Source organism: Chinchilla lanigera, unplaced genomic scaffold (assembly GCF_000276665.1).
Source record: "Chinchilla lanigera isolate Chin_1 unplaced genomic scaffold, ChiLan1.0 scaffold00137, whole genome shotgun sequence".
In the NCBI taxonomy this organism is placed as follows: Eukaryota; Metazoa; Chordata; class Mammalia; order Rodentia; family Chinchillidae; genus Chinchilla; species Chinchilla lanigera.
Genome location: NW_004955538.1, coordinates 1,042,930 through 1,058,119, shown reverse-complemented (window position 1 = coordinate 1,058,119; position 15,190 = coordinate 1,042,930). Strand labels below are relative to the sequence as shown.

Below are 15,190 nucleotides of genomic sequence, written 5' to 3'. Positions count from 1 at the left end.
TCCTGGCCACCAGCCCTGGCCTCCTTGAGACACCCCGGCTGGGTACTCTACAGAGGGCAGTGACCGCCGCCACTGTGCGCCAAGCTCTCCCACCCCGGGTCAAACACCTGCTCTCACGGCACTAGACCTGAGCCCCGCGGGTAGTGCTGTCCAGCCCAGGCGCTGTGATGAGCAAAGGCGCACATGTGGCTAGTGTGATGAATCATGCCCTGAGCAAAGCGGTGCCAGGGCTGCAGGTTCCTGGAGGAAGGCGGGGCTGTGGCAGTTCTTTGCATGGGGCAAAGTGGGTCTTGCTCATGGAGTGTCTCAGGGCTCAGCTTGTACCTTGGCATACAACAGGTGCTCAGTTAATGTCTGTGGACTGAGTAAGCATAACCAGCATGTTGCAGATGACAAAAATACAACCCACTCTATACAAAAAGGGCTTCACAAACCAGGAGCTCCACCTGCAGCTCTGTTTCAGGTACAGCTGAACCCAGGAGCTCAGACAGTGCACACGGGGCTCCATTTCTCTCTCGCCTCCCTGCTCTTCCCTCTGGCTCAGGGCTTTGTGTGTAGGGAATGAGAAGGTCTCGAAACTGTAGTTTTATTTTTATTTTTACTTTTTTGTTTTTTGAGACAGGATCTCACTACATAGAGCAGGCTGGCCTTGAACTTGCTTCGGCCTCCCAAGTGCTGGGATTACAGGTGTGTACCCCCTTGCCTGGTTTGAGACGGTATTTTTAAAAACTAGTTTACGATCACAGCCGGAGGTTAGAGGTCCCCTAGGGCCCAGGCAATAAATCTCCAGGCCTGGATGCAAAGGCAGGTGTGGACCACGAGCCTCTTCTGGTGGTCTCTTGGGACCGGCCTTCTTAAAACCAAACTGAATGTGCGGCTTCCTGAAGAAGAGAGGGCTCATTATTGGAAGGAAGCGGGGTGGGTGTGGGGTGAAATGGAAAACTCTTCCCCTGGGGTTAGGCTCTGAAAAGTCACGTGACTCAGTGGTGGCCCGTAAGAGAAGGGGGTCTTGAGGAGCTTCCGTGCTGGAAGGGACAGCTCGAGGGAGGCCTGTTTGCCCAGATGTTGTCGGGCTTGGTTTGACAGCGGAAAGTGGCCACCTTCCTGTTCCCAGGCCATGGGGGGTGCCAGTCCTGGGGGCAACCGTGGGTGGGGAGAGGAGCCCTGGAAGCACGGGCGTCCTTCAAGGAACCCGCTGGAGGGGAGTCAACCGCTCTGAGGCGGAAACTGCCCTAATTGGTGCCAGCTGTCATGTTTTCCATGGCATCAAGCAGAACTGAGACTTGTGTTTTACAGTTTACTAGCAGAGTTCGCGAGCTTTTGACAACGCAGTTGCATTTCTGGAAGTTACACAACTGTTTCTCCTCTGGGAAGCCTGGGCCTTGCCCCATCCTCCAACCTGGTGAAGAAAGGCTTTTGTTGCCAGAGGGGGCCCCCGAGATGTGCAGATCTTATTGATGTAAAAGACATTCCCTTCCCTTACAGATGCTCAGACCTGTGAGAACTGCAGCCCACCGCAGCTACCGCAGGGCTTCCAAATCCTCACAGAGGGGTGGGGGGACCGCGAGGCTGGGGCCCATGTGAGGGCCTGGTGAGGGACTCCCCACATTTGTCCTGCTAATGGAGGAGTCTCAGGGACCAGCCCAGAGGGAGGGGTCCTTAAGTAGTTGTTGATTTTCTTCCCACTGCAACTAATTAGATTTTGAGTTGGGTGGGTGGGTGGATAGAGGGGTGGGTAGACGGGCAGATGGATAGAGACATGGAAGGATGGATGGATAGTGAGATGGATGGATGGACAGGGGGATAGAGGGATGGATAGACGGAGGGATGCAGGGATGGAGGGATGGAAGGATGAGTGCAGGGAGACAGGGATGCACAGAGGGATGAATGGGCCTCCAGATACTCCCTGGATCTGCCTCAAAAGACTGGAGGAAAAAGAGGGGCGAAGCGGTAGGAGGAGGATCTGCTGGTAGGAGACCGTGGGTTTGAGTAAGAGGGGCTGGGTGTGTGCACACACACGCTTGCATGTGCTTGTGTGTGTATGTGAGGGATTGTGTGTGAGCACAAGGGCCTGCATATGCACGTGTACATGTGCAAGGGGGGTGCCTGGACCTGTGCCCACCTGGCCCGTGCATTGCAGGTATAGGGCTGTCTGTGTAGTGTGTGCGTGTCTCTGTATGTGCAGGGAGAAGGTTCCCCTGAGCACGGGGCCGTGTGTGCCCGTGTCCTGGGGGTGCAGCCCCCTCTTCAGCAGAGTCTGCTCTGCATTAAACGCAAACTCTCTTGGGGACTCTGGACTCCTTCCACAGGAATAATCAGAATTCTGTGCAGTACCGACCGGCAGTCGGGAGGGGCCGCCAAGATTCCTGCACGTAAGAGCCTCACAGCACGGGTCCAAAAGACCACCGGCTGCAGGGGAGGCTGCGCCCCCGACTCAGTTCCCCTTAGATCTCCTGGCACAACAGGCATGGGGCCTCAGTGAAGATGCCCACCAGGCGCCTCCAGCCACCTTCCCCACCCTCTAATGGGTCCCTCTTGCTGAGGGGCCGAGGCAGGGCCCCCACAGTGTCCAGCAGTGAGGGGCAGTCACCCAGACTTTCTCCCACCCAGCACCCACAGCCTCCTTGGCAGGGGGCTGCCACTCCCAGCCCTGCGCTGCAGGGAAGACACCAAAGTCTCACACCCAGGGTCACACAGGTGCCAGCGGGAGAGTGTGGGTTTGGGCCTGGTGATGAGCAGGGCCGGGGAATCGGGACCAGGCTGACGCTGAGAGGTGACGGGTGGGTCCAATCCGCGGTGGGCACAACAGCCGGGCCCTCCATTGCCCATGACCTGTACAGCAGGCGCCTTCAGCAGACTGTTCCCTCCCTCCCCGCCGGCACAGGGTCCCGGCCTCCGCCTAGGGATGGGAAGGACGTCGTCTCCTCACGAAGCCAAGGACTGCTGTGGAAAGAGCGGCGTGAAGAACCAGGCCGTTTTGCTCTGTAAGTTGTTTATGTTTCGGGCCTCTCCCATTAGACAGACCGTGAAGGCTCTGGGAGGGAGGAGGCGGAGGGCAGGGAGGAGAACCTCGGGATGCGATACGCGTATCGGACCCTCAGGCCCAGCGTAAACACTGTGCGTGGCAATCATGTGCCGATAAACAAAAATAAAGTTCTTGGGATGTGCGATGGAAAAGAGGAAGAGCCTTCCAGCCCTCCTGTCCCGGGGCGGAGCAGCTCCCTCCCCTGAGAGGCCCGGGAAGCCCTGCCGATCTGAGCCTGTCGTGGGGGCCACGTGGCCGGTGCTCAGCATCGCTGCCTCGCTTGTCGCTTGTCCTGACTCCGCCGTGTACCCAGCAACCATGGGACGCACGGGCTGCCATCGTCCCTCCTGCAGTGAACAGGAGGCGGGGGCGGGAGACTGCTACCTTGGTCACACAGGCTGTGGGCACCGGGGTAGCCTGGCCCTGGGCCTGTGTGCTCGGTGGCCATCCTCTGTGACACTTCGGTGTCCCACGCTGACTCCACATTTTGCCTCCACTGCTGCCTCCGTGGGCGCAAAGCGTGGGGCACCCAAGAGGCCTTCTCAGGGCCAGCAGGAAGGCAACTTCTGGGAGGTGCAAGATCAGGGTAGAGGGGACAAGCCCACGACAGCTGCCTCTCTGGAGGCCCGAGGTGAAAAGAAAAGGGCTCTCAGCCTCAGGGAAGGTCTGGGCAGCAACGCTGGCTCCGGGCTGTTGGTCACCCTGGGCACAACGTGACATGGAGTCCAGGGATGGAAGGCACTCGCCGCAGGAGCAGCCGGTGGCTGATGGAGAGGCCACACATCACCCTCCGCCCACCCCGGGCCTCTCCTGACTCAGTAACAGGGTCCTTAGGAATATCAACAGCAGCTCCCGCCTGTGTAGAGGAATCAGGCCACTCAGAGCCCCTGCTGCCCGGTGGACCTCTGTTTGTGCCTCTTGCTAGCTGGTTCATGGAACCTCTTTGCCTCAGTGTCCCCATCTGCAAAATGGGAGTTATAATGTGGTCTTCTCGGGAGAGCTGCTGTGAAGATAAACCAAGGCAGCCCCTGTGCAGTGCGATTTGAGGATGCTGACACAGGAGGGAGCCACACGTGCCTGTCCCTGGAGCCAGCCCCTCCCAGCCCCTCTGTGCTGACCCTGGATCAGAAGGGAGCCAGGTCTCGGGCACCATGGGCGCTCCGCTCAGAGGATGTGGCGCTGGACCGCAGGAACCTTGAGGGTCCACCCAGGAGCGGAGCCCGCAGTCTTAGGGCTTTTCTTCCTGGGCGGTAGGCGGGGTGGGTAGAGCGTGTTCTGCTTTCTATGCTAAATTATGAACTATTTCAAACATACAGAGCAGTACAGAGGGAAACAGAACCACACCCACACCCACTGCTCAGAGCCGATGCAGAGCAACACTAGTTTTTGGTTTTTGAACATGAAATAAACATTAGATTGGCTGGGCTCCCCGCTCCCCGCGGAGGCAGCTCAGGAGGCTGCTTCCGGGCCCTCGCCGCGCGCTGCTCTCCCTGTGTCTACGTGTGCGTGTCCGCGCATATGTTTTAGGTTATTTGCGTACTTTCCACAAACATGGTATCATGTTGTACGTCTCCTTCGGCAAACTTGCTTTCCCACTGCACATAATTTCCTTTTATTGTGGAAACATTCACACAACATAAAATGAGCCATCTTGAAGCGCATGTTTGAGGGGCGCTCGGTGCATTCCCAGTGCCGTGCCGCCGCCCCCTCTGGCTGGCTGGCAAACAGTCAACCCCGAAGGAGACCTCATGCCCAGGGAGCACCCCCGGCCCCCAGCCCTCCTCTGGTGACCACCCATCTGCTTTCTGTCCCTGGTTCACCTCTTCTGGGCTCTCCTACTGTGAATGGAGCTGCACGGCCCCTGCATGGAGTGTCCCCAGCTCAGCCTTGCAGCGGGGTGCAGGTGAACTAGAAGGGCCCAGGGCGCTTCCCAACCATGCCCCTCCTCCTGTCACCCCAGTGTTCCCCAGAGGAGGGGCTGACCCTTGCACTCCTGCGTAGCAGACCACCCAGACCTTAGTGGTGAAAATACCCGCTTGATTTTTCCTGCTTCTGCGGCTTGACTGGGCTCAGCGAGGCAGTTCTTCTGCTGGTCTCTCATGCAGTCAGTAGCAGCTAGGGAGGGAGGATCAGAGGGTGCAGCACCCAGGCCACTCTGCGGCCCCCTGCAGAGCAGCTGACTACCGCCATCAGGGTGCGGGCACAACCTGACCGGCTTTGGGGCCTGCCGGGAATTGGTGGGCCGTAGGGGGCGTGTCTGCGTGAGCTGCGGAGGCGTGGCCTCGCGCCTGTCCTCTTCTGTCCCTGCCCCTTCCTCCCTGGCGCTGTTCTCATCTCTGCTTCCCAGTCGTCCTGGACTAAGCAGCTTCGCTCCGCCGCCCCTGCCGCCATGGTGCTTGTGCCTTGGAGGCAGCCGTCCATGGCCTGAATCTCCTGAAAACACGAACTAAACTAAACCTCTCCTTTACGCTGTTGTTGTTGGTGTTGTGCTCAGCAGTGGGAAAGCTGAAAATGCACCGGCCTCTTGCGTGGTGGGTCCAGGGTCTAAAAGCAGGAGAGTGGAAGTGGCCAGGCCCCCTCCGGCCAGGCCCTGATGCCCAGACTGCCGCCTCCCGGGTAAAAGTGTGTCCAGGCCCGCCCACGACTTCCGCCAAGTGGGCAGAGGTGTGGAGCTGTTGCTACTGTTTGTTTTCTGGATTCCTCGGGAGAGTGGATGAGTTTTTAAGTCCCTGTCACGACAGTGCCTGCACCCTGGTGCCTTCAAGTGCGAACGTATTCTCTGACAGCTCTGGGGTCACGAGTCAGAATGGGTCTCGCTGGACTAAAGTCAAGGTGCCTGCAGCGCTGTGCCCTTCGGGAGACCCTCAGGGTCCAGGGGGCCTTGCTTTCCTTTTTGCCTTCTCCAGAGTTTGAAGGCCGAAGCTCTCCATCTTCAAAGCCAACACAGGAGCACTGTCCGCTCCTCTTTCTGTGGACCTCCCACTTCCCTCTTAGGGGCCCCTGCGGTGACCCCAGGCCCCTAGGCAGTCCTGGAATCCTAGGGTCATCTCCGCATGCCAAAGTCGTGGGCAGGCCCCTTTTCCTGGGTGAAGTGACGTACTCTTCACTGTGGGGGACCAGGAGTGACTCCTTCAGGAGATGTAGCTGTCTTTGGTGGCCACGGGAGCTGGGTGGCCCTGGGAGTTTGGGAGTCACCTTGTTTTCCAGCTTTGCTCTCTGTCCCTCTCTCCACTGTGCCAGGCACATTCATTGCACAGACTCTCCAGCTCCGTGTGCCCATGTGAGCTCCTGGCATCAGCTCTGACAGCCACCAGGGTGGCTGCAGGAAGCGCCGGCGCCTCGGACGGAGCATGGGAAGAGACTTAGCGATGCACGTCTGCAGAGGTGTGTGCCTGGCCGCGGTGCCAGGGTGGGTGGGGAGATGGAGCTGGGTGGAAGGCAGCTGTGCCCCGAGGATCTGGGGCTCAGTCTCCTCCCTTGCTCCTTCCCAGCCCCTCTGGGCTTCCTGGGGCTCCCGCTGACCAGGGCCCGGCAGAGCCTGCAGGGTACGGCCCGTGGGTGGGGACTTCGGGGTCTCAGTGTTCAGGGTGGTGGCAGAGAGCCTACGGCATGCGCGATACTTGTTTTTAAGACAAAAGATGTCGCTGTATAAGTTGTTTTTTCTAAACTAAAACCTCAATATGCAGGTTTGATTGCAGCGTCAGCACTTTGCGATAAATAAGTGGACTTGGAGGTCTGCGGTGCGGGCGCTCGGCTCTAGAAGGTTCGCCGCCCTTGGTCTGGAGTGGTCAGTGCAAGTGCCGGCAAGTGCCCCAACTTCACGACAGCATCTTTTATTATACAGACTACTTGAATTTAATTATAGAGGCACATTTCCTTTATGTTTACCTTTGCCATTTTAAATATGATGTTTTCCTTTATTCCAAAACCATGCAGATATTCCTTTTAAAAAACTATGTGTATATGATTACGGCAAAGTGCACATAAGATATACCAGTTAATTTTTGTTTTTTTGTTGGTACCAGGGATTGAACTCAGGGCTTTCACACTGAGCTACCTCCCCAGGCCTTTTAAATTTTATTTTTAGTTTTTTTTTTGAGGGTCTTGCTAAGTCACTAAGTTGTCCAGACTGGGCTCAAACTTGCAACCTCCTGTCTCAGCCTTCCAGAATTCTGGAATTGCAGGTGTGCATCATGATACCTGCCTACCATCTTCACCATTTTTAAGCGTACAGTGCAAGAGTGTTAAGTACTTTGAGACCGTTGTATAGCCAGTCCCCAGAACCCTTTCCATCTTGCAAACTGAGACTCTGCACCCATTACACAGCGGTTCCCCAGCCCCTACCCCATTTCATCCTTGCCCGTGACAGCGCCTTCTACTCTCTGTCTCTGTGGGTGTGGCTGCTTGCATCATTGGGATCCTATGGCATCTGCCATTTCTGTCCGGCTTATTCCACTCAGCACAACATTCTCCAGGTTCACTCTATCCTCATAAGTGGTAGCATTCCTTCATTTTTAAAGGCTGCATAATACTCCATCGTGTAGAATGAATGGACACGTCTATGCATTGATGCATCCTGGACAGTCATGCTGCTGCCATGTTTTAGCTATTGTAAATTGTGCTGCTATGGACCCAGGTCCCCAGCTACCGCTCTGAGAGCCAGCTGTCAGCTCTCTGTGTATGTACTCCTCCGTGCAAATGCTGGGTCTTACGCTGGGTCCATTCTTACCTGCTGGGGAACCTCCGTACTGCTCTGCATAACGCTGCACCAATGCACACCCCTCCCACAGTGCGAAGAGCTCCTCCTCCTCCACCCTCGCCAGTGCGCGCTGCCTCTGTCTTGGCGCTAGCAGCCGTCCTGACAGGTGGGGAGGTGACTGCTCATGCGGCTGCACATGCTGTCCTCGGTGTGAGTGGCGTGGGGCACCATTTTCTCGTACACCTGTTGGCCGTCCATGTTCTTTGGAACAATGAAAGTCCTCGCCCATTTTAGAATCCGGTTATTTGCGTTCGAGCTGAGTCCCTTCTGCATTTTAGAGGTGAAGCCTTTGTCAGATGCACGGCTTGGAGACGTCTCCTTCTGTCTCACAGGCTGCCCCCTCCCTTTGTTGTGTCCTTCGCCGTGCAGAAGCTTTTTGTTTCAACACAGTCCTATTTGTCAGTTTTTGCTTTTGTGGCCTGCATTTTAGGGTCTTATCCATGAGTTGATTCTTTATGGTAAATTAATCAACCAGTCAATCTATTAATCCATCTCTCCATCCATTCATCTGTCTCCTAGCTGTCTCCCTGTCTCCTGTTTATTTTGTCTTCCTGGGGAACCCAGACTAATACATAATTTAAAACTCTATATTTTCTTTCCATAGAATGACATTAAATAGCAAACAAACACTATGACAAGTTGAGATACTGTGGGAGAGAAAAAAGCTTCATATTTTACGCATGAATTTGTTTTTGTACTGGGGATTGAATCCAGGGCCGTCACATTAAGCTACATGCCCTCCTTTTTATTTTTTACGTTGAGACAACACCTCTCTAAATTCACTAAGTTGTCCAGGCTAGGCTTGAGCTTGCAGTCCTCCTGCCTCAGCCTCCCAGAATGCTGGGATTACTGGTGAGCATCACCATGTCCCATTGCACCCTGGCGCTTTGAACAAGGGTCCTGTACCTTCACTGGGCTCTCTTGCTGCAGGGCCCTGACCATGTCTTCCTTGGCTCCAGGTCACCAGACAGTCTCTGGAGAGTCGGGATCCTCAGGTGTCCGGCCATCTCTAGAAGCCAGGAGGCTTCATGTACCTGAGGGTCACCTCCCAGCTCTGTGACTGTCCCTGGTGGGCCCCCCTGCTGTCTACCTTTCCCCGGAGTGGGTTGTTAGATTTAAAAAGCAAACAACCCACAGACTGCCAGGTAAACAGCAAAGGAGCCATGATTTAACTGTAGGACAGCTCGTGCAGTGTCGGTATGCCCTGGTGCTCAACGTCCTGACAGTGTTTACCTGAAACCCGCGTGTACCGCACCCCCTCACCCCCGAGTCCCCCAGCTCCCCCCCGGTGCTTCTGCTTGCCACTGCCGTGGTTTCTGCTGTTTTTAGTTGTATTTTTCTGTCATAAGAGCAGTACATGTTCACTACAGAAAAATCGCAGGCTACGGATAAGCAATAAGAAAGAAGCAAGAAAACACTCATAATCCACCCACGCAACGCCGACTGTGACTCCCGCGGGTGGATTTTTCCAGAGCGCTCTGTGTGCGCGCGCGTGCATGTGAGTGTGTGTGAGTGCATGTGTGCGAGCGCATTCATCTTTGCGGCTCTTTAGGAAAGACCCCGCACCCTCAGCACCCCCGTCAGACCCCGGTCCTGGGGAGCAGGGACGCTTGGGCGACCCTGTGGCTGCAGCCTGCCTCGAAGCTCAGCGGGTCAGGGAGGCTGCGGGCAAAGACTCCGGCTAACGCTGCAGCCCCACAGGCCCGGCCTTGAACAGCCCACCTTAATTTCCCTGCCACCGGAGGGGCCCCCCTCCCAGCTTGAAGGGGGGCGCGGCTCACGCGTCCTCGTATGGCTTTTCCCTGCCTGTGCCTGGGTCCTAGTCTGTCCCTTCGGAACACCAGGCAGATTGGATTGGGGCCCACCCTAGTGACCTCATTTTAACTTAATCACTTCTTTACCTTGTTTCCAAGTAAGGTCATATGCCGAAGAACTGGCGGTTAGAGTTTTAATATCTGAGGTGGAGGGACAGAGCTCAGCCCCAAACTCCTTGGCCCAGTTCACTGCAAACGTGGTGAGCCTCGATGTCCTCCTCCGGGACACAGGCCAATGTCACATCCATCTAAGTGGAGCCCGGGGTGACTGTCTGGAATGCCCTCGCCCCCCACCTGGCCCTGGACAGAACGCTGACGTCACTTCCTCTTGTCCTCACCACGGGGAGGTGGTGCCTCTCCTTTGTCTGCTGGTTGGGTTATTTCCCTGTTCCAGGGAAAGCTGCTGGGCTACAGGGGATTCCAGCCCGCCCAGAAGCGCCCCAGCGGCAGGCAGCGGAGGGATGGACACCCACTGCACCCCGGGCCTCCGAGGCCCCTACGCTGTGCCCCCTCCCACTCCTGCCCCACTGTCTTTTCTGAAGCTCCGGTCCCCACAAGCTCAGCAGAGACACCAGACTGGCTTCTCCAGCTCCGCCTCATGGTCCCACTCTGCGTCTCTGTGTGTCTGTTCTGTGACCCTGCCCCCCTCCTGCTCTCCGGAGTCCGGGGCGTTGCTATGGCTCCCACCAAGGACGCCCTTCCTCCCTGTCTTCCTGGGGAGGGGCAAGTACAACCTTGTCCATGAACTCGCTCGCTGTTTGCGTCTCCTCTCTCTTCCTGCCCAAGGCTGAACAGTGCCGTGTCCACTTGACCCTGGATGCTGGCGGCGGTGACATAGTGAGGGGGCTTTTCCCTCCTCCTGTCCACAGGGCGCAGGACTCCTGGACTCAGCTGCCAGGGTGGGACCAGACAGAGGTCACGCAGGCTCAGACCCGCTCAGATGACACCGCCAGGGAAGGGGCTAGGAAAAAGCAGAAATGTGTGTGTGTGCATGGGGCAGTCATCAAACCCTGCGGGACATGCTCTCCATTACGGAAAAGCTAGCTGAGAATGTGACATGTTTCCTGACAGTTTTGATCTGGCAGAGAAAGACATTTCGCATCAGCCACCTGGTCACACACACACACCCACACACACCCACAGTGACACACACACACATACAGAGAGTACAAGGCTGGAACCAAGGTGGCTGGAGACTGGTTCCCTAGGTGAAAAATACACAGGTATTTTTATTGTATTTATTCTATCTTGCTCCTTCAAAATGCTTGAGTTGATCAGATAAATTGATTTCATGACTCACCGCTGGGCCCTGATTTGCAGTTTGAGAAATCTTGCTCTCATACAGGATTTCGTTTTCTGCTCTGTATTCTGTATTTAAAATTTAATAATGATGATGGATTTATGTGTTATGTGTTTTTCACTTAAAGAAGAGGGAGGACTGGGAAAATACAAAACAGTAATCAGGTTGTCTCTCTGTGGGGCGGGGCAGCATGGCAAAGCTGACAGCTTTGCAGCTTGCCTGGGTCCTGCCCTGGCTGTGTCGCGGCAGGGTGTGCACCAGCCTGAGGTCGTTCACAGGAAGGGACACCCCTGACACGCGGGTGCTCACCCCAGCACAGTCCCGGCCTCCTTTGGATCCCGGATCACAATAAACTTGTCATCGGCAGGGAAGACGCGGAGTGGGGCGCATGGCCAGTGAAAAGTTGAAGCCTTTTCGAGGACAGGCATCTACACGTGGGGAGGGGGACACAGGGGGCCTACTGGGAGGCCCCCTTGGGTTGGTTTTAGTTTCCTTTGGTGTTTTTGGCAGGAGCATGGATTATTTTTGTAAGAAGGGGAGATTTTTAAAGAAAGGAGACAAAGAAAGAAAAAAGAAAAGGAGGAAACAAGAAAAGATGGAAAACAGGGGAAAAGATAAGGAAAGGAAGGGAGGGAAGGAGGAAGAAAGAAAATACGCGGAGTGTGTGTGTTGGGGGTGGAGCGGGTCTTCCAGGCGTGGCAGTGGCCTAGGTCCAGTGCACAGGTCCGGTTCGGTCTGGGAAGCGCGCGAGGCCTGGAAAGCGCAGGTTCGCGGGGCGGGAGGTCGCTGTCCGCGCCCTGGGACAGCGAAGGCTGGGCGGGGAGAAGCGCCGAGCGCGTTCTTCCGCTGTCCCGGCGCCCCTAGGAGCCACGTCCCCCCAGGCCTGCGGCACTGGCCCTGCCCGGCCCCCCAGCGGCGTCCTGCTGCTTCCCCATCTTCTTCCTGGGGGTGGGTGGGGGTGCAGGAGGTGGAGGTGGGCGCGGCGAGGAGATGAAGAAATACCATCTGCACCGATTTTTCTTAAAAGTTATTTTTCAATTGAAATACTTTTAAAGCAAAAGAGAAAGAAAAGAAAAAAAAAAGGAATTTGAAAATATCCCAAATTTAGGGTGTCAGTCCCCAAAAGTTTTCAGGGAGGAGCAGCGTGGGGGCTGGTGCGGAGCTGGGGCGAAGCTGGCTGCACCCGGGCCTCCTCCGCCCGCCCTCAGCGCCCAGCTCACCACGCACCCCACGTGCACGCGCGCCACCCCGGGGCGCACCGACCTGCCCTGCCCCGAGACTCGGGCAGCCCTGGCCTCCAAGGCCCCCAGACTCTCCGCCCCTCGCCCGGGCCCCCGCCCCTCCCTTTTCGGTTCCAGGTGTTGTCCGAGGGAGGTTGTCCGCGGATGCAGCCTGGGCGTCGCCCGCCCTCGGCGAACTGCGGGGGTCAGCGCAAGGGCGGGGAGCGCGCGGGGCGCCTGGCGGGGCAGCGGGCCGACCTGCGCCCAGCACCCGACCCCTCACACCGTCCCCTCCTCTCTCCGCCCATCCCCCGGGCCCCGTTTTCTGCTTCCCACCCGAGATCGAGTTGGGGTGGTGGCGAGCTTTGGCTCAAGCTGGGGGAGGAGCAGAAGGGGGCGTCCCCGGCGGGGGCGCACTGAGCGGCACCCCGGTCCTGCTGCGCGGACCCCAGCGGCGAGGCAGGGGGTGGCAGGCGAGGTCTGCAGGTGCAGAGGAGTCAGGTGCGCCGCGGCGCCCACGTGGGCGGGCGCAGGGCTCCACGAGATTTAAAGCCACCGTCGGCCTCCACGCCACCCTTCCCCCCGGCGCCGGATGCTCCGAGAAGTTAGACGGGCGCGCAGCCACGGGAGCTGTCCGCGTGCGTGCGTGCGTGGGCGCGCGCGTCAAGTGAGAACCCCCTGCCTCTGCCGCCTCCTTCCAGGACCCCGCGGGCCTGCGCTCCCTGCTCTCTGCCGCCCCCAGGTTCCCCGCCCAGGTGTGTGCGTGCGCGCGCGTGTCGGAGCGCGCCCCGGTCTCCGGCACACCTTCTTCCCACTCCATCCACCTCCAGGCCGCCGCCTTGGGCTGCTCCCGCCCCCGCCTCCACCCCCAGGGTCCCTGTGCGGACGTGCGGGAGAGATTTGTGTTTCACTCCTGCGGCTTTTCAGAGCTAGCAGGAGATAAAGGGAACCGTAAAGCAGTTTACTTTAAGCCTTTATTATTGTAGCTTAAACGAAGTTTATATACAGGGAATGTTACCAGCAATACACTCGCCAAACGGCCTTTGAAATCAGGGGCGCTCCACTGCGGACCCGGGGTTCTGCCCAGGAGTCCCCGGCCTCGGGGTCCCAGGCTGTCCCCCCATCTCTCTTTCTCCGGACTTTCCCCCCCGAACTCGTTCCCCCAGGAGGAGTCCTAGCCTCTTCTCTCTCCCCCGGGGCTTCGGACCTCTCCCGCGCCTCTCAAACCACCTTCTCCTGGTCCTGAAGCGATTCCCTCCCACGCCCTCCCCTTCCCCTCCCACCTCCTTGACCGTAGGCTCCTCTCCAAGTCCAGAGCACTCTTACCCCTCGGGCTTTCGGGCACCATTTGGAGCCCTCCTGCAATTTCGGAACCGGCTCATGGTCAAGACCAGTTAGAAACGGTTCGTCATCAGCAGAAGGGCTCCTGCGTGCCGAAAACAAGGGGGAAGACTACCCTGCCCACCCTCTCCCTCCCGACCCCCACCCCCCCCGACAAGAAATAAACACAAAGGCAGCAGGGCTCCCTGCGCGCGACAGGTGGGTGCCAGGCAACTAGCGCAGCCTAGAGCTGCTGGAACCAGCTGCGCTCCCGGCGCGCGGGCGTGGCCAAGGTGTCTGCATCTCCGGGTGCGCGGACCGCGCGCTGGGCTGGCTAGAGGCGCGCTGGAGAGCAGGTGTACAAGGGTGGCGCGGGAGCCAGGCCTGGAGGCTCACAGGCATGGCTGCGTGCGCGCTGCCCCAGGGCTCCCAAGGGGATTTCAAGCCAGCCAGGCAGGTAGAAGTGAGAGAGTCACAGAGTCCCAGGGTGGCTAGTCTTTAGCAGCTGAGTGCCAGACCCAGCCGGAGAGTTATGGCTCAGTGCATCTGTGTCCCTGGGCCTCAGCATGCCCAGGTTGGCTGGTGGGGGCTTCGAAAGCCCTGAGGCCCAGCCCACCAAGTTCAGGCAACTGTCCATCCGTTGTTTACAACCGGCCTGGCCGAGGGCCGTGCAGCTGCTCGTCATAGCGCTCCAGCCAGGTGCGCAGCTCCGAGACCTGGTAGCCATCTGGGCCTCGGCCGCCCTGGTACACGATGGTACCGCTCTGGATGACATAGAGGCGTTCGAAGTAGGCGCCATAGGCGGAGCTGCTGGAGTTGGCCATGGTGTCCAGGACCAGAGCGCAGCCAGGCGCGCCTCGCTGGAGTACCCGAGCCGCGCTGACCCGGTCCTCCAGGCTCCGGTGCTGGGGGATGACGTAGGGGGAGTCTGTGGTGACCCAGCCGTCGGAGGGGTGGGCCTCCTCGATGTAGATGATGAGGAAATCGACGTCGCGCTGGTACTTGGTGACCAGGCGCTGGAAGGCGCTCATGCGCGCCATGAACGGTGGTCAGGTGCAGCTGCCGAAATTGAGCACCAGTGGGCGGTTCCCTTGCTCGTAGTCCAGGATGTGCTGGCTCTGGAAGCCGTCGGGCAGGACCACTTCGGAGTTGGGTGCCGGCCCGCCCTCGTGCGCCTGCTTAAAGAAATCCAACTTCTGGCCGTGCCACACCGCCCTGAGCGACGCTAGGGTGCACAGCCGGTTGTCGTCGGATACGCAGATGGGCGGGTCGTCGGGGGGCACCTCCTCACCGTCACTGTTGAGCTCCACTTCGGGCTCGGGCTGCCCCAGGCCGCGGCGGCGCAGGAAATGCTTGCGGATGCACAGGAAGTCGAGCAGCCAGAGCATGAAGGCCGTGCCGAGGAAGCGCGGGAAGAGCACGAGGCACGAGGCCGTCTGGGCGCAGAGCCTCAGGGAGTGAAGCAGCAGGGAGCGGAGCATGGTGGCCGCGGGCCCCGAGGCCCCCTGGGACCCGTCGCCCTCTCCGACCACCAACCGCGAGGCGGCCTGGTGCGGCATCTGGGCTTCGGCGTGCAGGGAGCTCAATTTATAGCCAAGGCTTCAATTGGCGGGAGACTCCACCTCCAGCCCGGGCCCGCCCCCTTGCAACTTGAGCCCGGAGGGATCTCCCAGCGGCGCGGCCAATGCCCGGGAAATCGCGGGACGAGGGCGGGCGCGGGCAGGCCGAGGGCGGAGCGGGGCGGCCGGGGAC

At 58.5% G+C, this 15,190-nt stretch overlaps 1 protein-coding gene and 1 long non-coding RNA gene across 2 annotated transcripts; one reads left to right on the top strand and one right to left on the bottom strand.

Annotated features, from left to right (window-relative positions):
- The first annotated feature begins 2,045 nt into the window (after positions 1-2,045).
- Positions 2,046-7,039, top strand: LOC102022326. Its single transcript, XR_264794.1, has 4 exons — positions 2,046-2,372; positions 2,885-2,984; positions 6,266-6,409; positions 6,712-7,039. It is a non-coding gene; the product is annotated as an uncharacterized LOC102022326 (long non-coding RNA).
- Positions 7,040-13,081: 6,042 nt separating this feature from the next.
- On the bottom strand, positions 13,082-15,171 carry Dio3 (deiodinase, iodothyronine, type III). The gene has a single exon (XM_005415334.2). The coding sequence runs from the start codon at positions 14,995-14,997 to the stop codon at positions 14,083-14,085; it is 915 nt and encodes a 304-aa protein (XP_005415391.2). The 5' UTR covers positions 14,998-15,171; the 3' UTR covers positions 13,082-14,082.
- Positions 15,172-15,190: the final 19 nt, after the last annotated feature.